A 13,219-nucleotide genomic window follows, 5' to 3' on the forward strand; every position below is an offset into this window, starting at 1 on the left:
GTGGCGTGCGTTGTCCCCCTTCGTCGAGTAGGCGTGCGTTGTTCTCCCTTTGCGAAGTGGCTGCGTTGTCCCCCCTTCGATTGTCCGGGTTGCTCAACACTGTGGCCACTTGCATCGCCTGCGCCACCGGGGGCACTTCCGAGGGCACTCCCCCCTGCTGTGTATGATGCTGTGTATGATGCTGTGTATGATGCTGTGTATGATGCTGTGTATGATGCTGTGTATGATGCTGCGTGTGATGCTGCGTGTGATGCTGCGTATGATGCTGCGACTGTTGCTGCGACTGTTGCTGCGGCTGCACGTGGCCTCTGCTTTCTGCGTTCTCACGCGCCGTGCCATTCCTCTGATCCGCATCCGCCCCACTTCGCTTCATCTTCTCCCTCCTCAAGTTACCATTCAAGATATGATAATAATTTTCCAACAACTTGTTTCGAAACAATTTTTTACCTGTCCCATTCGGTGAGGGTTCATTATCATTCTCATCTGAGTAGTTGAGGTTATTCTTGTCAAGGTACAGCTTGTATAGCATTTCAAGTTTGTTATTATGTGGGACTTTTTTTTTCTTTTGCTGATTCGTTTCTGTCACCTTTGTCACTCCCATGTGCATCTGCCCTTTAGGTGTATCGTTGTGTGTAGTCTGCCTACTGATTATGTTCGTCGGGTCGTTGCACCCTTCGGTAGCGAAACGGTTGTAGTTTTGCTCCATTTCCATATTTACTTGATTCTCCTTGTGAGCAACATGCAGGGGGTAATTGATAATGCGGTTGATTCGTTTTTGTACCTCCTTGGGGAGTACATTCTGGAGGGAATCCACCGCTCCGTTCACCCAGTTGGCGTTGTGATCATCCACACCGCTGCTTGTCCGTCCGTCCGGTGTGTATAACATCCCTGTGCTGCTCATTATTCTCCTCTTGCCTTGGCTCACTTCTCGGAAGTATTTTGAGAGTAAGCGTAACATGAGGTTATAATTGGCACTGTCCACATGGGGTAGGATCCCTGGTGTGTTGGAAGACTCGTGATAGTTGTTCGAGATGAATTGTTGGTTGTAATCCTTCATCTGTTGCGTCTGTCTTTGTCTTGTTTGCTCTCTCGATTCTGCGTCCTCACGATTTGCTACCCCCCTGGGATCTTCACGTGAAGAGTCCCTCCTTCTCATACCCCCGTATGTGTGTGTACTGGTGTCATTCCTGCGTTGAGTTTCTCCTTCCGCTCCGTTAGAGTTACTATCGGCCTGAACATGGCTGCGGCTGGGCTGGTAAAACCCATCGTCTTTGGGGGTGCCCAAAATCCCTTGTTCGTACATTACCTTTAGGATAGCTGAATCTTCTTCTGTGATAAAAGGACCGTTTTGTGTGCTTCCCAAGTTGACGTGGTTCTTCGCTCCTTTGTCTCCGCGGGGGGAGGCGTCATTGCGTGAGGTGCTCTGAGCGTCGTTGTGTAAGCTGTTCTGAGCGTCGTTGCGTAAGCTGTTCTGAGCGTCGTTGCGTAAGCTGTTCTGAGCGCCGTTGGCTGCGTGAATCGGGTTGGCCGCAGTCAGCGCGCTTTCCTCGCCGGTGCGTAAAGCGCCTCCCTCATGGCGGTGCTCCCACACCGAGTGCGCATTGGTGTCCTCCGGGTAACTGTGCAGATGCTCTGAAAAACCCTCCTCCACAAAGCCACCATACCTGCTGCCCATAGGCAGCATAATGTCCGGGTGACAGTAAGATCCCGCTCCGTGTAGAAGTGACATCTTAAGCAACCCATTCAGCATGAACACATCTCTGTTTAGGTAACTCAACCCGAGAAGACCCCTATCCAATCCTCCTAACACTTCCCCTGGGTTCGATTCATTCTTGAAGGGAGGTTCACGAAGCAAAGCACTTAACGGATCCAATGAAGGAAAAGCTTTCGTGTATTTTTTTTTTACATACATGTATAAATTTTCGCTAACATAGTTGAAGCTTCTATGAGTGGAGGTTAAATCAATTTGACCTGATCTTTGATTATTTTTTTCTCTGTAGTGCTTCATTAGCTTGCTTATATTTGCGTGTACGTTGTCTGTAAGTTCCTCTATGGGTGGGTACTTGGGGTACTTGGAACTGGTGCTGCTTCTGGGGGGGGTGCAGAAATTGTCCGTGTAGTGGAAGGAGGAGGGGTAGCACCCGTGGAGAGGCAGCAGGGAGGAGTCGTGACGGTCGCTGTGGCGGTAGCTGTGCCGATCGCTGTATCGGTAGCTGTGTCGGTCACTGTACCGGTAGCTGTGCCGATATGGGTCGTCCTCATCCCAGTTGTCATCCCTTCCGCCGTTTCTGCTTCCACTTCCGTTTCTGCTTCCACTTCCGCTCCCGCTTCCCATTCTCCTCCTACGTCTTCCCCTTTGTTCTCGCCCCAGCTGTCGCTCCCCCGCTTCCACACCGAGCGGGTAGCCATCACGACTGTCCCTATCTCTGAGCAGGCGAAGGAACTTCTCACTGCCCTCCTCCTCATAGTAGTTGTGATAAATCCCATGCATGTACTGGTGCTTGTAACAGTAGAGGATCTCATGTCTACTGGTCTTGCTAAAGTTGGGCCACGACAAGTAGGTGCTGGCACAGTTCACATGAAGAAAATTGTTGCAGTTTTTTAAGCTGCACTTTAGGGAGGGGAAGTTAAGCAAACAAATAGAGCATCTCTTGTAAAACAGAAAATTGAAAAGCACAGTCAGGTTGAAGTACCTGTTTCCATATACATGATTGTATGTGTAGTTATTAAAATAGAGGCAGTCCTTATGACAGGTGTACTTAAGGTAGGAACCGTTTTTATGTTTTAGCTTGATGACCCCAATGAAAAGTCTGCTCAACGTTTGTTTTTCATTACACAGTATGCACCTGACATTCTGAAACCATGCGTTGTATTCTTTTCTTTCCAATCCGATTACTTCATCATCGTAGACGTAGAGGAAGTAATTAGAGTCGATATCCTTGATGGTGATTTCTTTGGGGCCTTTAGCCTCTCCGTAGTGTGGGTGTGGGGTGTACCCCTTCTGGGGGGAAGAGTTGGTGCCCCCCTGCTCTGAAGGTCGCATCCCCTCACTACACGCGCTGGCGTGGCTACCTACTCCAGTAGTACCCATGGTGTTACTACCCAGGGGAATGGAACTGTCTACGGTGATAGTGCACCTCCCGCTGGGTACTTCCACTTCCCCGGAGGTCTCCCTGCTGTAAAAATACTTCACTAATTTGTTCTTATAAATACCTTTGTTAATTTTCTCGATGATTCTGTACGCCTCTCTCTTTCCACTAAGAAAGGAACTGACAAGTGAGCTGCATCCACTGTTGTGCGTGTGCTCTCCCGCGAACAGAAGTCTATTTACTGGGAATGAGATTATGTCCTTGTCTATCTGTAGAGTCCTCCTTCCAACGAATGAATTCAACCCACGAGAAAATTTATTTCCCACCCAATCGTAGTAACATATTTTTTCAATTTTGATCCCAGGTAGTAGATCCTTTAGAAAAGACTTGCAGTCATTGATAATTATTTTTTTGGCTAGCTTGGAAATTTTTTTTCTGTACTTTTTCTTCAGAAATAGGGCGATTACTGGGTGTGCACTGTAGAAGACAATGTGGTTGTATTTGTTCGTTCCGATGTGACTGTTGTAGGTGGATCGATACTTCTCTCCGTTGATGAGTCGATCCCTCTTAAGGCACCCCATAAAGCTGCTTTCGTCTCTACGGTTGAAGGGGAAGCGGTGGTAGACATGACTGTTGTTGTTATGGATTCGCTCATTAGTGGGGGCATTATTCTCATAGTGGAGTGGTTCTTCAATCTCCTTTGGTGCCTCCTCGATTGGCATTTCCCCGTGGTGAGGCTCTTCCCCTAGCAGCTTCTCCTTCCTCTCCTGCATGGGGGGAAACTCCCCCTCGCCATTTCCATCCTCTCTCGAATTGGACACCGATGTGGAGAGGGAGATATCCATCGATGTGTTGTTGTCAAGTTGCACGTTCCTAGGAAAAAGCGAGTTACTACCCAGATCTGGTGTGAGCGACGGAGTTCCAAAGAGGTCATGATCATCCCTGTTGGAAACCTCCTTGTGGATCCCCCCCTCCTTGTGAACGCCCCCCTCCTTGTGAACGCCTCCCTCCTTGTGAACGCCCCCCTCCTTGAAGGATCTCTCCCTTTTCCCTTTTTTGCAGTTAAAAAAAATGCTAACATTTTGAGTGCTCTCTACAATCCTCTCCTTCAACGTGACAACAATTTTGTTGTTTTTGGTTACCCCTAATCTGTGAATGCTGTTTGTCTTCCACTTGGGGAGTTTCGGAATGAACTCAATCAGTCCTGTGCTCTCCTGATCGGGGAGGTCTCCTATGGTTCTGTTTGGATAGCCTCTTGGGTTTCCATGTGGCTTCCCCCCAGGATCCCCCTTCGGGTATTTTTTCTTCCCCTTCCCTTCACCTCTTCCATTTCGCTTTCTCCCTTCTGCTCGATCCACATTGAGAGTCCCCCTCGTAGGGAGGTCCCCAGAAATACACTCCGCATACTTCTCCAGCTGTTGTCGACTTAGATTATTATGGATAGTGGATCCTTTAGGGTTCCCTTCCTTCCACTTGACACATCTCCCTATGTTGAATATATGAGTGTTCTTTCCATCGGATAGGGTCCCTTGCTTGTTGGAGTTGTGTAGACTTTCTGCATGAGCATTCTGTAACGAGTGGCCATTTGGACTATGGTCCTGATCCAGTTTGCTGCAAACGGTTCCACAGAAAAAATCCAAATCGCAAGGTTTGTCCATCTCGCAGACGTTCAAATTGCTATTCGTTTCGGAGGAGCACCTCGCCAAGCTCGCGCAGCCTTCCCCACTGAAGTAGAGTACCCCATTGTTGCTAGAACCTTTGAGTCGACAGGTGCTTCTGTTCTCGTTCGTTGTGATATCTATGTTATTGATGAGGTAGTCGCTCGAAGTGGAGGCATTCTGATTATGATTTTCCCCACAAGGGGGTGCGCTGTATGATTCTGCGGGGGGTTGAAGTGGGAGGGCTTTCCGCTGTGGGATGTCCGGGTTTGCCCCTTTCGGATGATCGCCCCTTTGAGGCTGGTTTAATTCCCCCTCGGTGGGGTTGTTCCCTTGGGGGGGAGCAGCACAGGTAGCGGAGTGCTGGTCAGTCTTGGGTTGCTCCCCCAAGTGGGGTATCTCTTCAATCCGCTTTAACTTTCCCCCTTGGGGAGTGTACCCCCGACGGTGGATTCTCCCCTTCTTGGTGCGGCCGAATAACTTTACACTGTCCTTCAAAACTCCGATGGGAACCGTCACGATGCAGTAGTCGTACAGTCTATTGTCGACATGATTGCTAAAGCCAATTTTGATGTTATCATTATAAGCGTATATTTTATTAACAATTTTATTTTTTTTTATGATGATATTTTTTTTCAACTTTTTAAAAATTTCGGTGAGCTCAAAGTTGCAGCAGATGGTCTGAAGCACATCAAGGAAACTGAGATTGTAGAAAAGGTACTGGATGGATAAGGAATCTAAGTTAATTCCAGCAGTGGCTTCGATATAGGAAACGTACAGTTGGACATGAAGACTTTTTGGATTTCTTTCACTCTTCATTTTGGCTACTTCTATTCGAATGGCTTGTCCGAGGGACATACAAAGGAGGATGTTTTTATCTTTCAAGTTATGAAAAAAAGCGGAGTTAAAAATTTGGTCATAGTAGAACCTCAGCTTGTAAAGGACCTTAAAAAATTCGCTCCTCATTTCGTGCATATATATCTTTTTCCCATTAAGGTAGATGTAGTGTTTGTACAAGTGCCTATTCACATCTTTGTGGTAGATATTTTTTTTGAGACAGAAATTGATGAGGGGGTTATTTCGATTGACTAGAAGATCTAGTTCTCCTAGGTAGTTTTTTTTTCCATTCGATGAGTAAAAATACTTGCCACCTATTCTGTTCCTTGCTTCGTACACAGTTACATCGACGTTATGGTTGAGTAATACGTATGCAGCTGCTAGTCCGGATAATCCCGCTCCGATAATCACCACTTTTATTTTTTTGTTCACATTTACGATAGTATCTATGTGATTAATGATGTCGTTATTATTTTTTTTTTTTTTTTCCATCGTGATTTTTCTTCAAACGTAGGATGTTTTCCTTTTTGTATAGGAAGACATTGGAGTTCGTTTTATCGCAAATGTTTATTTGTTCGCTGTATGCACCGGAATTTTTTGAGCTGCTGGCTGCGTAGTGGTCTGAGTATCCTCCGAGGCTACCTGGGTGTGTATTCCTTTGCCTGTTTTTTTGTGCCTTCCCCGGGTTGACTTCACCCGTTTGGTCTTCCCCACCCGTCGCGTTTGCCTCCATCCCGTTTGCCTCCATCCCGTTTGCCTCCATCCCGTTCGCTTCCATCCTGTTCATTGTCTTCACCGTGTTATCCACCATATCCATCATTATCATTTTTTTTTTTTCTTTTTCTTCTTCTTCTTAGTCTTCCCTCCGTTTGGGTCAGATAACCCCTCGATGACATCTCCATCTGGTGGCACTAACACACCTTGGAATTTCCCCATTTGATTTTTCTGATTCGTTTGAGTGTACTGTATACCTCCTTTCATGTTATAGAGGTGGTCCGTTCTGCTCTTCGAATTGGGGGCGTTGTTAATCTCATAAGAGTTGCACATCCTCCCCCCCGTTTGCCCCGTCCGATCTCGGGCATCACTACTGCAGTAGCTAAACGGGTTCGAATGGTTTGGATAAAAGAAGGTAAAGTCTTCGTCAAAAATGTTGTAAATGGAGGACTCGTTATCGTTCGACGTGGATGAGCTCACAACTATTTTCTTCCTACGGCGTGTGCGCTTTGGCATTTGCATTTGTACCTTCGCGCTCGTGTACATGGCTCGGTTGGACTTGAAGCTGCTGCTGGGTGGGCAGTCCCGCGCGGGGAGACTGCCCCGTCTTCTTCCGCTTCGGTCGCTCCCGCTGCTTCGATCGCTTCTACTGCTTCGATCACTTCTACTGCTTCGATCGCTTCTACTGCTTCGATCGCTTCTACTGCTTCGATCGCTCCTACTGCTTCGATCGTTCTGGTCGCTCTCATCATTTTCGCGTCCATTCGTCTGGCCTCTCTCCCCATTGCCGCTTCCTCCTCCATCGCCGCTTCCTCTTCCATCGCCGCTTCCCCCTCCATTGCCGCTTCCCCCTCCAGCATGACCCTTGTCCTCGTTCTCTTTCCCCCCCTGTTCGCGGTCGTCACGGGGGGAGGCACCACACGCTGAGCCGTCTCGAGTGGCGCTTCCCCTATCGTTGGCCTTATCTTTCGCTCCATACCCCCCTCCATCGGTGCACTCTAGCGACAGGGCGACATCCCCCGCGCCGTCCCCTTTACAGTGGACAGTGCTATGCGTACATTGGGAGGACGCCTCCGAGTGGTACCTTTTCCTTCCTCTTGTTTTCTGTACCTTCATCACGGCAACATCTTTTATTGTCATGCTGTGGATTCTTGCTCTCTCATGCATTTGATTGGCCAATTGTCTTATGGGGTTAACAAAAATGGAGTTTAAAAATGGGAAGAAGTTCTTCTTTGTGCGTTCTGCTCCGCTTTCTCGCCCTACGCATCTGTGGATGAGCGCGACAAGATCGGGCGGTTCGCCTTTTCCGCGGAGTGGTTTGGTTCTATCAAATTGGCTAGTTCCGCGGAGGGGTTGGACCCTCTTCTTTTTCTTTTTCTTCTTTTTCCTTCTTGACCCCTCCTTCGAGTCATTCAGTAAATACACACGAAATGGGTTCCTTCTCCGCAGCACCATTTTATATATGTCGCTTCTCCCCCTTTTAATCTCTGCGACACTTTGTTTGTACCCCACCGGGATTAGCTTCAGACATACTGTGTGCAGCGTCTTCCGCGTTTGGGTCTTCCGCTTTGGGGTCTTCCGCTTTGGGGTCTTCCGCTTTGAGGTCTTCCGCTTTGAGGTCTTCCGCTTTGAGGTCTTCCGCTTTGAGGTCTTCCGCTTTGAGGTCTTCCGCTTTGAGGTCTTCCGTTTTTGCTTCTTCCACTTTTGCGTTTCCCTTTCTTGGTGGTGTATCCTCACCCTTCCCTTTATTTCCCCAACATGTATAAAATCCGTTTTTGTGTACTTGAAGATTTTTTTGTTGGCAACATTCAGGAGGGAGCGATCTGTTGAGGGGGTCACTTGGCCCCGATCACGATCTGAAGTTGTACCCTTCATCTTGGACATGGAACCGAGGAGGGGAGAAAAAAACGAATTGGCTAATTGGCTAATTGGCTAACTGACTAATTGGCTAACTGACTAATTGGCTAACTGACTAATTGGCTAACTGACTAATTGGCTAATCTGCGTTACCTCAAAAATTGAACAGCAAGCACATCTGCATGCGATCACGCAAAAGAGTTAATGCTGTGTTGGTTAACTCGATGTCGTTAGGAAAGCGGTAGGGGAAGTGAAGGGTCCGGTCTCATCTTCCTTCCCGCTTGCCACCGTGTGCGGGATTATTAACCTAAGTGTTTTTTTCTCTTTTTTCTTTTTTTTCTTCAAATTTTGACTTAACTTTAGGATGCAATTCGATAAATATTTTCTCGAAAGAGTAAATTTTAATCCCCTTTTTGTTTAAATTAATACAAATTGAGGATTTTCTTCTGAGCAGCCAATTCTGGAGATGACTGTTGATGTGTACCGTAGGGGAGGATGGAAGAAGGAACGACAGAGACACTTCGACCGGGTTGCTAATCTGACTGTCTATTCAGCTGCTATGCTGTAGGGGGTGCGTTTCTCTTGGGCAATGTGATAGCACGGCTGAAAATTTAATTACACTGCGGATTATTCTGAAAAGAAGGAAATAACTATGGGGCAAAAAAAATAGCAATCTGGATTTGCTCGAGGTGGATACAAAACAAAGGCGCTCCTGGGGAAGCGCTGGAAGGGGGTGGGGAGAAATAGGAGGGCAAAAAAACAGGGAGCTCAAGCTCAAATGGGCAATTTAAAATGGGAAAAAATATATAAACAAAACATGCAATTAAGTGAGCTAAAACGAGGTTGTCTAACGAAACGCGCGCAATGAAGGCGACATGCGTAACTCAGTTTCCGCGGGCGCTGACGATTGGCCAACGTTCCGAGAGGAACAAGCGAGCGGGCAGGAATATACATGCACACTATGTAGGTATATATGTATGTACACGTATATGTGTTCTTTTTTCTTTTTTTTTCCTTCGCTGCGGTCCTGTTTAGTTAATTAGTTGCTGGCCTGTACAGTTGCTCCGCAGGGTCCGTTCAGTTTTGCCTTGCCCAGTTGGTCCTGTTCGCCCCGTTCGCCCCGTTCGCCCCGTTCGCCCCCTTTGCTTCAGCTTTTCCGACTGGGATGCCCCGCTGCTCCCCACCCGAATGGACAGAAACGCGAAAAAACGGACGGGGGGTATCCGGCTTGAAAAGAACAGTTCTACGCGTGAGGCGAGTCTGCGCGCATGTCCGCAGTGTCCGTGGGAAAAACAAAAATGGGGGCAGGTTAAGCATGCGCGTGGATAAGCAAGTAGGTAGGTGTGTCAATGGCGACATGTAAATGGGCTCTCTCCCGCACACTTTGCAAAAAAAAAAAAAAAAACTGGCGTGCGCGCGAAGGAGTCTCTTCACAGTTGTCGTGTTGAGCATACCACAGTAAACACATGACAGCATACCCACATGAGCAAATTTTTTCCTTTTTCTTATTCATGTAATCATTAAGCTGGTCGAACGAGTGGGTACTTATTATATGTGCATACGCATTGGGGGGGCCCTAGACGAATTTTTCTTCTGGATCATTTAAACGCAAAAACGTTGGAGTGGGATGCCTCTTTTTTTTTTTTTTTTTTTTTTTTTTTCTTCTTCCTTCTTCTACGCTTACGTGTGCACAGTCTGTGTAACTACATGCAAGCGCGATTGTACATATGCACGTTTGTGTGTGCTTCTGTTGTGGGTGGGATTTTGCTTTGGCAACCCCTCCGCGTGGGGTGTACATACAATGCAGGGGTAAGTGCGATTATTACAAAATTGTACCTACATTGGTTTGCGCGCGGTGTAGTGCGGCGCGCCAGGGGGGGTCAACCGAGGAGTGTAGCGTGCATAGGGCAACATGCATATGGAAACATGCATAGGGAAACGTGAATAGGGAAACGTGCATAGGGAAAACTGCACAGCGAAACATGCACAACGAAACATGCATAGAAAAATTTGGAGGGCGAAACGCGAAGGCTGAACGGTTAAAAGAGGCTACGAATAATAGCAGCGATAGAAACAGTAGCCCATTGGCAACAAACAAAATTCACACATTTGTAACCACATAAAAACGGGGAAATGCACAAAACGATAATCACGCGTGGTTCGACTAAGCATACTTAGGCCACAGTGAAGTTAGTATAATTAATGGGGTCGCCAAATGAGCAACACGGGGGGCAGCGTGAAGGGTAGTCACACGGAAGGAAAAATAAAAAAAAGAATGCAAAGTGGAACGTAAAGTGGAACGCAAAATGCAACGAAAATGCAACGAAAATGCAACCAATAATGCAACGAAAATGCAACCAGTAATGCAACGAAAATGCAACCAATAATGCAACGAAAATGCAACCAGTAATGCAACGAAAATGCAACGAGCAATGCAACACAACGCGTTAACCTAGCTTGTGAGCTGCGCGCTTTTTTTAAAAAATTAATTCAAATAAAGGAGCATCAAATAAAAGGTTACAAGGGGTGTGCAATGTATGCGATGAATTCTGCTTTCATTTTTCTTTCCTTTTTTTTTCCTTTTTTTTACCTTTTTTTTGCCTTTTCTTTCCTTTCCTCTTCTTTCTTTTAAAGCGTTGGAAGTGGCGTGAGTTGCAAACGGAGGGGGGAGATTCTACAGGGGCGGCGCAGGGTGTACATATGCAAGCTGGGAGGGGAGCCTCAAAGAGTGTTCCTCAAAGGGTTTTTTTCCCCAAAGGATTATCCCCAAAGGGTCACCCTCAAAGGGCTCTCCGCAGGTATGCCCACTTACCAGCACGCCCTCGCGTGTGCGTGGGGCAACTGTGCAGGGTGGAAAAACACGAGGCACAATCACATGCGCTAATTCGTTGTTAAATTAAAATTGAAAGCAAGGAACACTAAAGAGAGATGGGCAAACACAAACAAAGGAGCGAACGTGCGACGGGGGAGGCACAGTACGTAGGGGATACTTGGCACTGCGCGAGGAAAGAGACATGCTAGCACATCTCAATAACATGCACGCGGTGAGGTAGACAAAACCGACGCAGGTGTGCGCGGCGGATATTATTCTAGCCCCTCCACGGGAAAAAAAAAAAAAAAACACACATATATATATGTATGTATGTATACACGTTTGATGCGCAAATTGGTTCGGTTCAAAGCGAAGTGAAAAGACATGCAGGCAGCACAACCACGTGGGCTTAAACGTGCAGAGGTTGGGAGGGTAGACGGGCCTACTTTGTAGACGCACGTACGTTCGGCCAATTTGCGTGGGGAAGAGGCATCACAACATGCGCGTGGACGCAATTAAGAAAGCGGGACGGGTGTACTGCTGGAGTAGGCGCACAGCTGGTGTAGAAGCCCAGCTGGTGTAGAAGCCCAGCTGGTGTAGAAGCCCGACTGGTGTAGAAGCCCAGCTGGTGTAGAAGCCCAACTGACACACTATTGCGAATGTGCCAAGGTGGAACCAGGATGAAAACAAATATATACGCAAACACAATTGCAGTTAAGAAGTCAACTCCGGGGAGACCCTTTTTTTTTTTTTTTTTTTTTTTAATTTTTCGGGTGTCCACGGGATTGTTGATATATCAAAAAAGGGAGTAAAACGAGTGGAGAAAGGGAGTTAAACGAATGGAGAAAGGGGGTTAAACGAATGGAGAAAGGGGGTTAAACGAATGGAGAAAGGGAGTTAAACGAGTGGAGAAAGGGAGTTATTTTTTTGTTAACTGTTTTTTACTCTTTCGTTTATTTGCTTTCTTCGCGTTTTTAATTTATTTTTTATTTTTTTACGCGTTAGCAGTTTTATATTTTGATACTTTTATTTTTATTTTTACTTTTATTTTTACTTTTATTTTTACTTTTATTTTTACTTTTATTTTTATTTTTACTTTATTTTTACTTTATTTTTACTTTTATTTTTACTTTATTTTTACTTTTATTTTCGCTTAGGGTTTCACTTTAGCCCTTCACTTGCACCCCGTGCGTGCTGCGTATGTGTGGGCACTCTCACCACGTAGGCACACCTGTCGAGCGGGTGGACGGTGGAGTGAATAGCGCGAGTGACGTGTATGTGCGCGTGTAGAATTTTTTTTTGGAGAGGAGAGACTCAGAGTTGGCGCGCGCGAGAAGGTTGTCCGGTTGGGAGACATCTCAGGTGGGAAGTAGATATGTTGGGTTGCAGATCTGTTGAGAGGCAGATCTGTTGAGTGGCAGATCGGATGGAAACTAGTTGGTTGGCTACTCACCTGATAGCCTGCTCGCCTGAGCGTTACTCCATTAAATTCACTCAAAAAATGGAACGCGAACGTTCGACTATTTGCAGTCTAGGCGGAGGTGGACCAGGTTGCCTCCACGTCGCGCGATAGCACTTTTTTTTCCCTTAAGGTGTGGGCGTTGGCGCGCGGCCCCCCGCGCATGCACATGCGCATGCAAGGTTCTGCGCGCATATGTATGCATGCGGTGTGGTAAACAAATAGGCACGCACATGTACTTGGTGTACATATATATATGGTTTTTTTTTTTTTTTTTTTTTTTTCGCGTTTTCTTTCCCACCTAGCGAAACGCGCACCCCAGGTGTGCTAACTAAAAGAACTCACAAAGAACAACCCTAAATGGCCATCCAATCCACTTAGGGTCCACCAAACTACCGAAAAAAAAAAAAGGACCCTCTATACATGCACGTCATTTTGCGTAAATTTGGAAGAAGGGGGATTTACAAAAGGGGCCTCCATTTGTAAAAAAAAAGAAGGGAAAAAAAGGGATAAAAAAGGAGGAGGAAAAAGGGGAGGAAAAAAGAGGAGAAAAAAGGAGAAAAGAACGCTCAGGGAAGGTATGTGTTCAAGTGACTACCCTTCTAACAGGGTAGAAAAGGAGGAGGAAGTCCCCTCCTCTTCTGCTTCGTATGATATGTATATAAAGCCACATCGGTGGGGCGGCCTTCACATGCGACCGACACGTAACTGTAAAGCGGAGCACCATCACAACTGGTGGGAAAAGAAATTCGGAAAGTTCGCGCTACCATCAATAATGGGAGTGTAAAAAAAA

The 13,219-nt window shown here is 46.6% G+C and overlaps 1 protein-coding gene across 1 annotated transcript; it reads right to left on the bottom strand.

Annotated features, from left to right (window-relative positions):
* Positions 1-284: 284 nt before the first annotated feature.
* Positions 285-6,076, bottom strand: PCYB_012510 (reductase; the record flags this gene model as incomplete). Its single annotated transcript, XM_004220757.1, has 1 exon — positions 285-6,076. A coding segment is annotated over one exon (5,792 nt), but the record flags the coding sequence as incomplete, so codon positions are not given.
* Between the last annotated feature and the right edge of the window lie 7,143 nt (positions 6,077-13,219).

Source organism: Plasmodium cynomolgi, chromosome 1, assembly GCF_000321355.1.
Source record: "Plasmodium cynomolgi strain B DNA, chromosome 1, whole genome shotgun sequence".
NCBI classification, from domain to species: domain Eukaryota; phylum Apicomplexa; class Aconoidasida; order Haemosporida; family Plasmodiidae; genus Plasmodium; species Plasmodium cynomolgi.